Raw genomic sequence first — 13,466 nt, 5'->3', positions numbered from 1 at the left:
GCCAAATTTGCCTGTTACTCCAGCTGTTTCTTGACTTCCTACTTTTGCATTCCAGTCTGCTATAATGAAAAGGACATCTTTTTTGGTTGTTAGTTCTAGAAGGTCTTGTAGGTCTTCATAGAACCGTTCAGCTTGAGCTTCTTCAACATTACTGGTCAGGATATCAGTTCAGTCCAGTGCAGTCTCCCAGTCATGTCTGACTCTTTGTGACCCCATGGACCGCAGCACGCCAGGCCTCCCTGTCCATCATCAACTCCGGGAGTTTACTCAAACTCACGTCCATTGAGTCGGTGATGCCATCCAACCATCTCATCCTCTTTTGTCCCCTTCTCCTCCCACCTCCAATCTTTCCCAGCATTAGGGTTTTTTCAAATGAGTCAGCTCTTTGCATCAGGTGGCCAAAGAATTGGATTTTCAGCTTCAACATCAGTCTTTCAGTGAACACTCAGGACTGATCTCCTTTAAGGTGGACTGGTTGGATCTCCTGGTAGTCCAAGGGACTCTCAAGAGTCTTCTCCAACACCTCAGTTCAAAAGCATCAGTTCTTTGGTGCTCAGCCTTCTTTAATGTCCAACTCTCACATGCATACACGACTACGTGAAAAACCATAGCCTTGACTAGATGGATCTTTGTTGGCAAAGTAATGTCTCTGCTTTTGACTATGCTGTCTAGGTTGGTCATAACTGTCCTTCCACAGAGTAAGCATCTTTTAATTTCATGGCTGCAGTCACCATCTGCTGTGATTTTAGAGCCTGAAAAAATTAAATCTGCTGTTTCCACTCTTTCCCCATCTATTTGCTGTGAGGTGATTCTACCAGAAGCCATGATCTTAGTTTTCTGAATGTTGAGCTTTAAGCCAACTTTTTCACTCTGCTGTTTCACTTTCATCAAGAGGCTCTTTAGTTCTTCTTCACTTTCTGCCTTAAAGGTGGTGTCATCTGCATGGACTTGGATTACCGTGATAGTGAATGGCTTGCCTTGGAAATGAACAGAGATCATTCTGTCATTTTTGAGATTGCATCCAAGTACTGCATTTTGGACTCTTTTCTTGACTATAATGGCTACTCCATTTCTTCAAAGGCATTCTTGCCCACAGTAGTAGATATAATGTTAATCTGAGTTATTAAGAGGTGGCAACAATACACTGAAGAACTATACAAAAGAAAACTTCATGACCCAGACAGTCATGATGGTGTGATCACTCACCTAGAGCCAGACATCCTGAAATGTGAAGTCAAGTGGGCCTTAGGAAGTATAACTACGAAAAAAGCTAGTGGAGGAGATGGAATTCCAGTTGAGCTATTTCAAATCCTAAAAGATGATGCTGTGAAAGTGCTGCACTCAATATGCCAGCAAATTTGGAAAATTCAGCAGTGGCCACAGGACCAGAAAAGGTCAGTTTTCATTCCAATCCCAAAGAAAGGCAATGCCAAAGAATGCTCAAACTACCGCACAATTGCACTCATCTCACACGCTAGTAAAGTGATGCTCAAATTCTCCAAGCCAGGCTTCAGCAATACGTGAACAATGAATTTCCAAATGTTCAAGCTGGATTTAGAAAATGCAGAGGAATTAGAGATCAAGTTGCCAACATCCGCTGGATCATGGAAAAAGGAAGAGAGTTCCAGAAAGTCATCTATTTCTGCTTTATTGACTATGCCAAAACCTTTGACTGTGTGGATCACAGTAAACTGTGGAAAATTCTGAAAGAGATGGGAATACCAGACCACCTGGCCTGCCTCTTGAGAAACCTGTATGCAGGTCAGGAAACAACAGAACTGGACATGAAACAACAGACTGGTTCCAAATAGGCAAAGGAGTACGCCAAGGCTATATATTGTTACCCTGCTTAACTTATAGGCAGAGTACATCATGAGAAATGTTGAGCTGGAGGAAGCACAAGCTGGAATCAAGATTGCCGGGAGAAATATCAATAACCTCAGATATGCAGATAACACCAACCTTATGGCAGAAATTGAAGAAGAACTAAAGAGCCTCTTGATGAAAGTGAAAGAGGAGAGAGAAAAAGTGGGCTTAAAGCTCAACATTCAGAAAACTAAGATCATGGCATCTGGTCCCGTCAGTTCATGGCAAATAGATGGAGAAACAGTGACTGTATTTTTCTGGGCTCCAAAATCACTGCAGATGGTGATTGCAGCCATGAAATTAAAGACGCTTACTCCTTGGAAGGAAAGTTATGACCAACCTAGACAGCGTATTAAAAATCAGAGACATTACTTTGCCAACAAAGGTCCGTCTAGTCAAGGCTATGGTTTTTCAAGCAGTCGTGTGAGCGTGTTAGAGTTGGACTATAAAGAAAGCTGAGCGCCAAAGAGCTGATGCTTTTGAACTGTGGTGTTAGAGAAGACTATTGAGAGTCCCTTGGACTGCAAGGAGATCCAACCAGTCCATCCTAAAGGAGATGAGTCCTGGGTTTTCATTGGAAGGACTGACGTTGAAGCTGAAACTCCAAAACTTTGGCCATCTGATGCAGAGAGCTGACTCATTTGAAAAGACTCTGATGCTGGGAAAGATTGAGAGCAGGAGGAGAAGGGGATGACAGAAGATAAGATGGTTGGATGGCATCACCTACTCAATGGACATGGGTTTGGGTGGACTCCAGGAGTTGGTGATGGACAGGGAGGCCTGGCGTGCTACGGTTCATGGGGTCACAAAAAGTTGGACACGACTGAGTGAATGAACTGAACTGAACTCAGTTAAATTCACCTATTCCCGTCCATTTTAGTTCTCTGCTTCCTAAAATGTCGATGTTCATTCTTGCCATCTCCTGTTTGACCGCTTCCAATTTGTCTTGATTCATGGACCTAACATTCCAGGTTCCTCTGCAATATTGCTCTTTATAGCATCAGACTTTACTTCTGTCACCAGACACATTCACAACTGGGTGGTGTTTTTGCCTTGGCTCTGTCTCTTCATTCTTTCTGAAGTTATTTCTCCACTGTTCGCCAGTAGCATATTAGGCACCTACTGACCTGGGGAGTTCATGTTTCAGTGTCCTATTTTTTTGCCTTTTCATACTGTTCATGGGGTTCTCGAGGCAAGAATACTGAAATGGTTTGCCATTCCCTTCTCCAGTGGACCACGTTTTGTCAGAACTCTCCACTATGACCTGTTCATCTTGGGTGGCCCTAAATGGCATGGCTCATAATTTCCTTGAGTTAGACAAGGCTCTGGTCCATGTGATCAGATTGGTTAGTTTTCTGTGCTTGTAGTTTTCAGTCTGTCTGCTCTGATGGAGAAGGGTAAGAGGCTTATGGAAGCTTCCTGATGAGAGAGACTGACTGAGGTGGAAATTGGGTCTTGTTCTGATGGGTGGGGCCTTGTTCAGTAAATCTTTAATCCAATTTTCTGTTGATGGGTGGGGCTGTGTTCCCTCCTTGTTATTTCAGTTCAGTTCAGTCACTCAGTCACATCCAACTCTTTTCGACCCCATGAATTACAGCACGCCAGGATTCCCTGTCCATCACCAACTCCTGGAGTTCACCCAAACTCACATCCATCGAGTCAGTGATGCAATCCAGCCATCTCATCCTCTGTTTTCCTCTTCTCCTCCTGCCCCAAATCCGTCTCAGCATCAGGGTCTTTTCCAATGAGTCAGCTCTTCACGTGAGGTGGCCAAAGTATTGAAGTTTCAGCTTCACCATCAGTCCTTCCAATAAACACCCTTGTTATTTACCTGTGACCAAACTATGGTGAAGGTAATGAAGATAATGGTGACCTCCTTCAAAAGGTCCCATGCACGCACTGCTACACTCAGTGCGCCCCGCCCTTCAGAGGCCAACCCACGCCTCTGGACTTGGACACTTTGGGCAAGTCTGGATCAGTCTCTTGGTTTATCACTCTAGTATAAAATAGAGCTTGACTACAAAATGATCTATAGAGCATATAGCTGGTTGTAAAGTATTTAGTATTCAAGCTTGTTTACTAAGAGAGCACACTCTTGTATCATTAGACTGATCCATGAAAGAAAAGGTAAAAAAAAATGCAATTTGATTTTGAGTTCTAATTTTTTATCACATATTCCTCTTCCAGTCTGAAATATGTTCATTTTATGTTTTTGTTTCCAAAATATAGCTGTGACTAATACTACTGCAGAAGATGTTACTGAAACAAATGAAGTTCAAGGATTTCTTTTTGGGAAATTAAAGTAAGTCTGAATAGAAATGAAACTATTACTATACTCTTAAGCTTGTTTTTAAAGGAATAGATTCAATATGTTGTGTTGGCATATGTTTCACATTCTAAATGTACATATTACTGTTTTTATTACAAAAGTAACACAGGGTTAATGCAAAAAAGCTCAAAATTGAAAAATAATCACTAATTCCACAGGACAATGAGTACGATTAGAGATAATGGAAATTTAAAATGATCAGAGTTATCTCTGGCAAAAACTAAAAAAAAATTTGTAGAATCTTTTCTGATGGGTTACACAATTCATAGTTTTTATTGGCTTTTTAACATAAAAAAATCAGCACTTTTATGTCTTAAAAGAGAAAATATTTATTTCCCTAAATTTCTGTCACAAGATTGCCATATTAAATACCTTTTAACTTCTGGTCTTCATTTTATATACACATATAAGTAACCTTTCCAAAAGTAAACTTCTCCTGCTTTGCTTTTCCTGCATCACTGAATGAAGACAAGGAATAGGATGGTGAGTGCTCTCTGAATGTTAACGGATGGGAATTTTAGTTTTATGTGTGGTTTTTCTTATTAACAAGAAGGGCAAGTTTGTGATTCCATTATAAAGGCAAAATTAATTAAAAATAAAGAACCATTTTTATTAATATCTTTAGTTCTTATTTAATATTACAAATATGTATAAAGGATACTTACATCAGTTCTGTGAGGAGATAATTGTACAGAGCAAAGGGAACATTTTTGGACATTATATTGCTTTATACAGATGACTGAATTACATTTCTGTAGTTTGCTGGACAAATTCTATGCTTGTAACCTGTTAATGCTTCTTGTAAAATGGATTTAAGGAAGGTTTTTATTTAGTAGATAACATTTTTATTCCATTTCCAGCTATGTCTCACATCGTAGAATCCATACTTTCTTAAACATAACTATTTATGGGAATAAATTGCTTGTATTCCAAAAAGCCTTTGGAACTCTGGGATATTAGTTTTTTTGGAGAGGAAGTATCCAGGTTTTACATAATTGTTTTAAGCAAAAAGCTTTTGCTTTGATGTATTGTATGAATAATGTCTTTTTGCCTGGATTACATACATAATTTTACCAGTAAAACTTATCATTAAGCTTATGATTAAAGATGAAAAGCAACACAACAGCTCTTACAAACTTAATATTACTCTGTAACAAAATATTGTGAAAGGAGTGGTAAATTCATAGTGAACCTCTTTTCAAAGAAGTTCTATTGCTTTTTCACTATAAGAGCAGTCTTGATTAGTTTTCAAATGTAGTCCCACATTGAAATAAAATTTCAACATAGGACATTGCAGTACATGTATTACAGTTAACTCTGAGATGACTCCATTTATGTATGCATGTTCTGTATATTTAGTTTCCTCTCACTTTAAAATACTCATTTCTCCTTACTGTTGAAAATACAAAATTTATTTATAAATTGTGCCAATAGCTAGATAAACTTTTTAAAAAAGAATTCTCTCTAATAATAGGAAGTGGTACTATGTGTTGAGTTCATGAGAGATTGGAGAATAAGATGATAATTTTTATTATATGTATGGTAAAATGCCATTCTTCTGCATTATTATTTGTCAGTCTTTAAGAATACCTCAGTTCAGTTCAGTCGCTCAGTCATGTCCCACTCTTTGCAACCCCATGAACCGCAGCACGCCAGGCCTCCCTGTCCATCATCAACTCCCGGAGTCCACCCAAACCCAAACCCATGTCCATTGAGTCAGTGATGCCATCCAACCATTTCATCCTTTGTTATCCCCTTCTCTGCACGCCTTCAATCTTTCCCAGCATCATGGTCTTTTCAAAAGAGTCAGTTCTTCGCATCAGGTGGCCAAAGTATTGGAGTTGCAGCTTCAGCATCAGTCCTTCCAATGAATATTCAGGACTGATTTCCTTTAGGATGGACTGGTAGGATCTCTTGCTGTCCAAGGGACTCTTCAGGAGTCTTCTCCTATACCACAGTTCAAAAGCATCAATTCTTCGGTGCTCAGCTTTCTTTATAGTCCAACTCTCACATCCATACATGATTACTGGAAAAACCATAGCCTTGACTAGATGGACCTTTGTTGGCAAAGTAATGTCTCTGCTTTTTAATATGCTGTTTAGGTTGGTCATAACTTTCCTTCCAAGGAGTAAGCGTCTTTTAATTTCATGGCTGTAGTGATTTTGGAGCCCCCAAAAATAAAGTCGGTCACTGTTTCCACTGTTGCCCCATCTATTTGCCATGAAGTTGTGGGACCAGATGCCATGATCTTAGTTTTCTGAATGTTGAATTTTAAGCCAACTTTTTCACTTTTCCTCTTTCATTTTCATCAAGAGGCTCTTTAGTTCTTTTTTGCTTTCTGCCATAAGGGTGGTGTCATCTGCATATCTGAGGTTGTTGACATTTCTCCCGGCAATCTTGATTCTAGCTTGTGCTTCATCCAGCCCAACATTTCGCATGATGTACTCTGCATATAAGTTAAATAATCAGGGTGCAAATATATAGCCTTGACGTACTTTTTCCCTGATTTGGAACCAGTCTGTTGTTCCATGTCCAGTTCTAACTGTTGCTTCTCGAACTGAATATAGATTTCTCAGGATACAAGTCAGGTGCTCTGGTATTCCCATCTCTTTAAGAATTTTGCACATTTTATTGTGATCCACACAGTCAAAGGCTTTGGCATGGTCAATAAAGCAGAAGTAGGTGTTTTTCTGAAACTCTCTTGCTTTTTCCATGATCCAATGAATCATGATCAGCAAATTGTAATATGTAGATATGTTTAATTGGGCAAAATTATCTTATTTAAGTTTTCTTTATAAGTTTCAAAGATGGAACTTTTCAGAAATAAGCTAAAATTTTATGGGACGCATTGATGTCTTTCTTTATAAAATAATGTTTGTTTTTAATTATAAAAGCAAGACTTGCAATTTATAAAATGTTAAAGACAACGTGTATAACATAAAAACTAATAATTCTGTCCTCACCCTTGGATCCCTTACAGGTAATGTTAACAAATGACAGTATATATCTCCATATTTTGTTTTGTTTTATACATTGAAAAAAAGAAGACATGCATGTCCCCTTCTGTATTTTTAAATTCTGTCACTATAACTGCATCATTATTATTATCTTGAACCATTAGTTGGTGTTTAAGTATTAGGAAGAGATAATTTCAAAAATATACTGCTTGTATAATAGTGGTTTATAATATGTGATGATAATTAACATTACTTAATATTCTAATACAGAGAAAGATATTCAGATCTTAGAGATAATCTGACAATATTCCAAAAATACCTGATTGAGAGTAATAAAGAAATGATGCCTTTGAAAGTCTGGGAGCTACAAGGTACAGTATTTCAGTCATGTTAAAATAGCATATTGGTAACTGATTTCTGTTTTATTAAATATGCTTTTATATAACATGATGTAAATTATTTCTTAGGCAATAATAATTACTAATTATGTGACTAATATGCATTACTTTTTGTGGACATAAAATTTAATTGAAATGTTATTCATCAAGTAAGTTATATTTTATCTCTGGAAGATTTAAAATTATATAATGTGCAGTTATCTGGTATTACCCAATCATTTTTAAAGTATGTATGAGTTATCTTGTATGTTCATCTCAAATATTAAACTATATTTCAGGGTATCTACAGCACTGGTTAAAAATCCTGATTAGTAAGTTAAGAGAAATCAGAACTAAATCTTAGTTTTCTTCTCTTTAAAATTTTCGTCTTTAGAGACCATTGCATATTTCATTATGACCTCAAAATAGCTTCTGTACTGACATCCTATAAGCAGGTATTTTGAGACCAAAATTTAGTTTGGATTAAACTGTAATTCCTTTTCAGTTTTTAATTTTCTATTTTATTTATAATTTCTAGTGGGTCATAGTGATGTCCTTTTTCTGTGGAATCCATAACTTTTATTATATCTCATCAACTTCTTTTAATACAACAGCCAATTGAAATATACTTGATGCATTATACAGTTCACCATTTAAAGAGTAGAATTAAGTGTAGTATATTTTTAGAGATTTTTAACTGTCACCATACTCAGTTTTAGGGCTTCCCTGGTAGCCCAGTGATAAAGGAACCACCTGCAGTGCAGGAGGTGCAGGAGCTGTGCATTTGATCCCTGAGCTGGGAAGATCCCTTGGAGAAGGGCATGGCAACCCACTTTAGTACTCTTGCCTGGAGAATCCCATGGACAGAGGAGTCCGGAAGGCTACAATCCATAGGGTCACACAGAGTCGGACATGACTGAAGCAACTTAGCACAGCACACACAATCAGTTTTAGAGTATTTTCCTCACCCCTCCCCGAAGAAACCAACATACCCATATTCAGCCACTTTCCATGACTCTCCAACTCTTCCAGCTGTAGACAGACAACAGTCTACTTTCTTCTCCAAAATGTTCTCCACCATGCCTTCCTTCAGGGGATCTTCCCAACCCAGAGATTGAACCCATGTCTCCCATATTGCAGGTGGATTCTTTAATGTCTGAGCCACCACCACCACCAACAATGTGCATGCTTAGTCGTGTCTGACTCTTTGCAACCCCATGGACATGATTGCACAAGGATGCACACTGTTGGTGGTGGTGGCTCAGACAGTAAAGAATCCACCTGCGATATGGGAGACCTGGGTTCAGTCCCTGGGTTGGGAAGATCCCCTGAAGGAGGGCATGGTGGAGAACATTTTGGAGGAGAAAGTAGACTGTTGCTTTCCACCAGGGAAACCCAAAGTGTTCTCCAAGGGACCCATAATTTAGAAAAGTGTAAGTAATAGAGTGCTTTTAAAGACTGGTAAACAGAGAACATGCATAGTTAGCTTAGTTTTAATTAACCTCCGTAATGTCTGTGTAAGGTATATTTGAATGGACTAGAAATAGGAAGTCTAGTTAAGACATCATTGAATTAGTATAGTGAGAGACAGAACGTTTGCTGTGGTAGAGACATAGATGGGCAGGCTGGATTTAGCAAATATTCAGGAGATTAAAAGACTCAAAGATGACTTTAAAATTTCCAGCTTGGAGCCTCTGTAGAGAGAATATAAAACAGGCTTGGGGTTGAATACAGGGTTCAGAAATAATCAGACTGGCATTTAAAAAATTGACTTAAAGTAATTGTGACATATTCAGATGACCAGTTCCAGGGGTGGGGTGAATACAAAGTCCTTATACTGAAAGGAGAAGATTTTAAAAGTGGAAAATGTTAGCATAGAGGTTTTTTGAAGGTGGAGGTGCTAACTGAAAGTGCAGAGTAACCAAATTAGTGCACAAGGGAGAGTCTGCTCATTTATGTGGGACAAGCAGACACAATGGAATGATGATGATGAGAGATGGAAGAGCATGTCACAGAAGCCAAGGAAATAGATTCAGGAGAAGGGAAGTGACCAAGACCTTTTCCTTTTTTGATTGATTTAACAAATATTTATTGAATTTCTGCTAGCAATCAGTAATGTCCCTACAACCATGGTTTTATAATTTTTGACTGACACCTGGAGTAGGAAATATATTTTACATCAAGACCATACAACAAATGTATAATGCGTTAATACATAGATACACTTAAAAAAAAAAAAAAAAACTTCACTATAGATATGTATGTTTACTGTGTGTGTGTATATGTGTGTTAGTTGTTCAGTCGTGTCCGACTCTCTGCTACCCTATGGACTGTAGCTGACCAGGTTCCTCTGTCCATGGAATTTTCCAGGCAAGAATACTGGATTGGGTAGCCATTCCCTTCTCCAGGGGATCTTCCCAACCCAGGGATCGAACCCAGGTCTCCTGCATTGCAGGCAGATTCTTTACCATCTGAGCCACCAGGGAAGCCCCGTATACGTTTACTGAAAGTGAAAGTGAAAGCCACTCAGTTGTGTCTGACTCTTTGTGACCCCGTGGACTATACGGTCCATGGAATTTTCCAGGCCAGAATACTGGAGAGGGTAGCCTTTCCCTTCTCCAGGGGATCTTCCCAACCCAGAGATAGAACCCAGGTCTCCCTCATTGTAGACGGATTCTTTACCAGCTGAGCCACAAGGGAAGCCCAAGGATACTGGAGTGGGAAGCCTATCCCTTCTCCAGCGGATCTTCCCTACCCAGGAATCAAACCGGGGTCTCCTACATTGCAGGCGGATTCTTTACCAACTGAGCTATCAGGGAAGCCCAATACTACATTTTATTAATTCTGATAAAACTTTCATTATACCCTGTTTCATTTGATTAAAAAAACCTTCCCATTACCCATTAATCTGATTTCACTACTGACTAATGGGTTGCAACTGACACTTTGGAAAACACATATTCCAAAGGTAAAAAGAGCTAAAACAGACATCACATTTCTTCAAAGGATGTGGATAAACGTAAACAGTTTTAAAAACCAGTGTAAAAATCACTATCACAACTGCTGCAGAATAAAGGAACAAAAGATTAAGAAAAGCATATGTCAGGAAGATCTGAGTGGTGAGATAGGGGCAGAGAAGGGGTAACAGAAAAAGGAGGCTTCCTCAAGAAGGGGTGATTGAATAGAGGTCTGAGGAAGGGTTGGAATAAATTCGAGGGTGGGTTATTTAGAGAGAGTATCAAAGACCTTTGTGAGTGTTGGAAATGGAGTGTGAGGGAGAAGAGACACCAGGAACAACTGCTGGATTCATGGTTTACCCAGCTGGATGGACAGTGGTGGATTTGTTGTAAAGAGAAGACCAAAGAGGACCAGATCTGGGCAAAGTTGGGAGGAATATGACAAATTTGTTACTGAACATGTTGCTTTTGAAGTATCCAAGTGATAAAACCAAGAAGACAGTTAAATATGAGAATCCGGATTTAAGAGGCAAAGTGAAAGACTTAAATAACAATTTGAGTCATCTAGGTATGGAACAGTTTAGAGAAAAGCAAAAGCTGGTAATGGACTCTGATAATATTATATTCATTTACTTGTTATTTACACTATCAGATTTTATCAGTAAAGGTAAGTTAAAACTTATCTTAATTGGATGGAAGTGATAGCTTTCCATTTCATTTACAAGTTCTGAATAATGGTAAGTATGAGTGTTTTTTAATGTTTCTATATATGAATACATGGCAAGAAGGGTTATTTAAATTACATGGAAATATCACAGGTCTAACATGTCAGTTTCTTTAATGATATTTTTTTCCTTCCAGATCTTAGTTTTCAAGCAGCTTCTCAAATAATGTCCACTCCAGTTTATGATGCCATAAAATTAATGAAAGACATTTCGCAGAACTTCCCCATAAAAGCCAGGTATATTAAAGGTTATTGATTGGATGATAGCCAGAACTCTTTCCATTAAATAAATTTTATGAAAATGGCTGATTTCGTTCAACTTAATGATGTCAGTTAATTCTGGTATCTATAGTGTTTGTAGAATGAGGGTCTCTATTCTGTATATTGGGTTTTTTTTTTTAAACTAGAGCAAAATATTGTCTTGTGCATGCATGTTGTTACATACTACAAAATGGAACTCTTGATCACATCTCTCCAGTTACTCTGATGATTCATTGCTCCATGAACTTGTAGATGCTTCCTCAGCCTGAGGATGAAACAGATTGCATTGGTTTCCTCCAGACCCCATCAATGGCGCAACCATAATTAATGCCCAAGGCTAAAAATCTTGCCTCTATTTATGTTCAGACTTAATAAAAGGTTTTTATTTTTCTTTAAAAAAAAAAAAGTCACTCTGTAGACAACCAGGAAATGTTCATTGGAATGAAATACTTGATAAATGAATGAAAAAGTTTGCATTATCAAATTTTCAGTTGTAGTTTTATCTCAAATGCTGCCAAATTTTAGGAAATAATACAGACTTATTATGGATTGTTTTAAGATACCCTTTCTGTTTGAGTTTTACTTAATGTCAGCTTTTAATTAACAGTCTTTTAACTTTTAAATCTTTCTTCTATGCATAAAATTGGCAGACATATAACTAAGCATTCTTAGGCATTATTAGGTCAAATAAATATAATCAATAGACTTATTTAAAAAACATTTGTGCTGTTTTTAAATTATAAAGGAGTTATAAGCTCTTCAAGAGTAAATATATGAAGTCAATATTATCAGTATTTTAGAATTTATATACTCTGGTCTAGATCCCAGGTTAACCAAAATTCTTTATGTAAAAATATTCTAAAATTTCTTATTTGCAGCAACACATATAATGACAGTGGTAATTTCATACAGAATTTCTGCCCTATGGGCAGAACAACACAAAACAACATTTTCAATCAAGAATACTTGAAAAATAAATACCTAGTAGTAAACAAGCCCTGATAGTATATAATGCATGCAGTGGGTGTGCATGAACTTTTTTACAGTCTCTGTTCCACATGAATCAAATACGTTGTCAAGTGAAAGCCATTGTGCCATCCATCAAATAGGCTGTATGGAAATGTGTGCTTCTCAGTTATAATGCCTTTAGAGTTTTAGTTCCTCATCCAGAGTATTATCTTGCATTGAATCATAGTTTAGTCCTAAACATTTAAGGAAGAATGAATTGTATCTCTCTATGTTCCCAGATATCTGACCAGAATTGCTGTAAATCAGCTTATGAGGGAGGAAATACAGGAAAATCAAAAGGTTAGTTTGAATTCCTTTTTTAAAGAAATTTACTACACTAATAACACTGTATTTTAGACTTTGGGTCTTTAATTTTCATACAAAAAATATTAGCTTGTACTTTTTGATTATTAAAACAGTTCAGGTTGTTCCATTTTTATATTGTCTGCTTTATATAGCATACAGTTTGTTATTCTAGCCAATCTTTCCTGACATAGATCCTACTTACTTTCTCATTAACCTTACATACTCCAAATTTTCTGCCCATGCTGTATGGTTTTCTTCACAAAATAGAGAATAAAGGCTATGAGATAAATCTGTTTCCTATAAAAGTTTTGCTTAAAAGCTTGTGAAGATTGAGAAAAATTTAAACCAATGGAATGTTACTAGAATCCTATAGCATATAGTATACAGTTGATCACAAATTTGATAAGATTCTGCTAAATGGTCTCTTAAATTACCTACCTCAAGACTCTAAATGATCCTAATTGTGTAAATACTTAGGGAGTGCTTGAGAACACTGCCTGGCTTTATTACATAGGATTTAATTTGGCTTTAAGTAATATAATGCCAGGCACACAGGGCCTTAAACAGTAGGAATTCACTTTTCTCACATTAAAAAGAAGTCTCAAAGTAGGTTGCCACAGACATGTTTTGTTTTGTTTTTTTCTCTCTCTTTTCTGGTTGCAAAATGGCTGCCACAGTTCC

At 37.5% G+C, this 13,466-nt stretch overlaps 1 protein-coding gene across 4 annotated transcripts in view; it reads left to right on the top strand.

The window, feature by feature from the left end:
* Nucleotides 1–13,466, top strand: part of UGGT2 (UDP-glucose glycoprotein glucosyltransferase 2) — a 152,012-nt gene that overhangs the window by 30,051 nt on the left and 108,495 nt on the right. For all 4 annotated transcript variants that reach the window (XM_070799909.1, XM_070799907.1, XM_070799908.1 and 1 more), the window contains exons 7-10: nucleotides 4,096–4,168; nucleotides 7,423–7,523; nucleotides 11,348–11,447; nucleotides 12,719–12,779. In XM_070799909.1, the coding sequence (XP_070656010.1) occupies nucleotides 4,096–4,168; nucleotides 7,423–7,523; nucleotides 11,348–11,447; nucleotides 12,719–12,779 (335 nt within the window). The remainder of the gene's footprint in view (nucleotides 1–4,095; nucleotides 4,169–7,422; nucleotides 7,524–11,347; nucleotides 11,448–12,718; nucleotides 12,780–13,466) is intronic.

The sequence above is a fragment of the Bos indicus genome, chromosome 12 (assembly GCF_029378745.1).
Source record: "Bos indicus isolate NIAB-ARS_2022 breed Sahiwal x Tharparkar chromosome 12, NIAB-ARS_B.indTharparkar_mat_pri_1.0, whole genome shotgun sequence".
Lineage (NCBI taxonomy): Eukaryota > Metazoa > Chordata > Mammalia > Artiodactyla > Bovidae > Bos > Bos indicus.
Note: the sequence above shows the minus strand (reverse complement) of the source record. Positions and strands in the feature narration are given on the sequence as shown.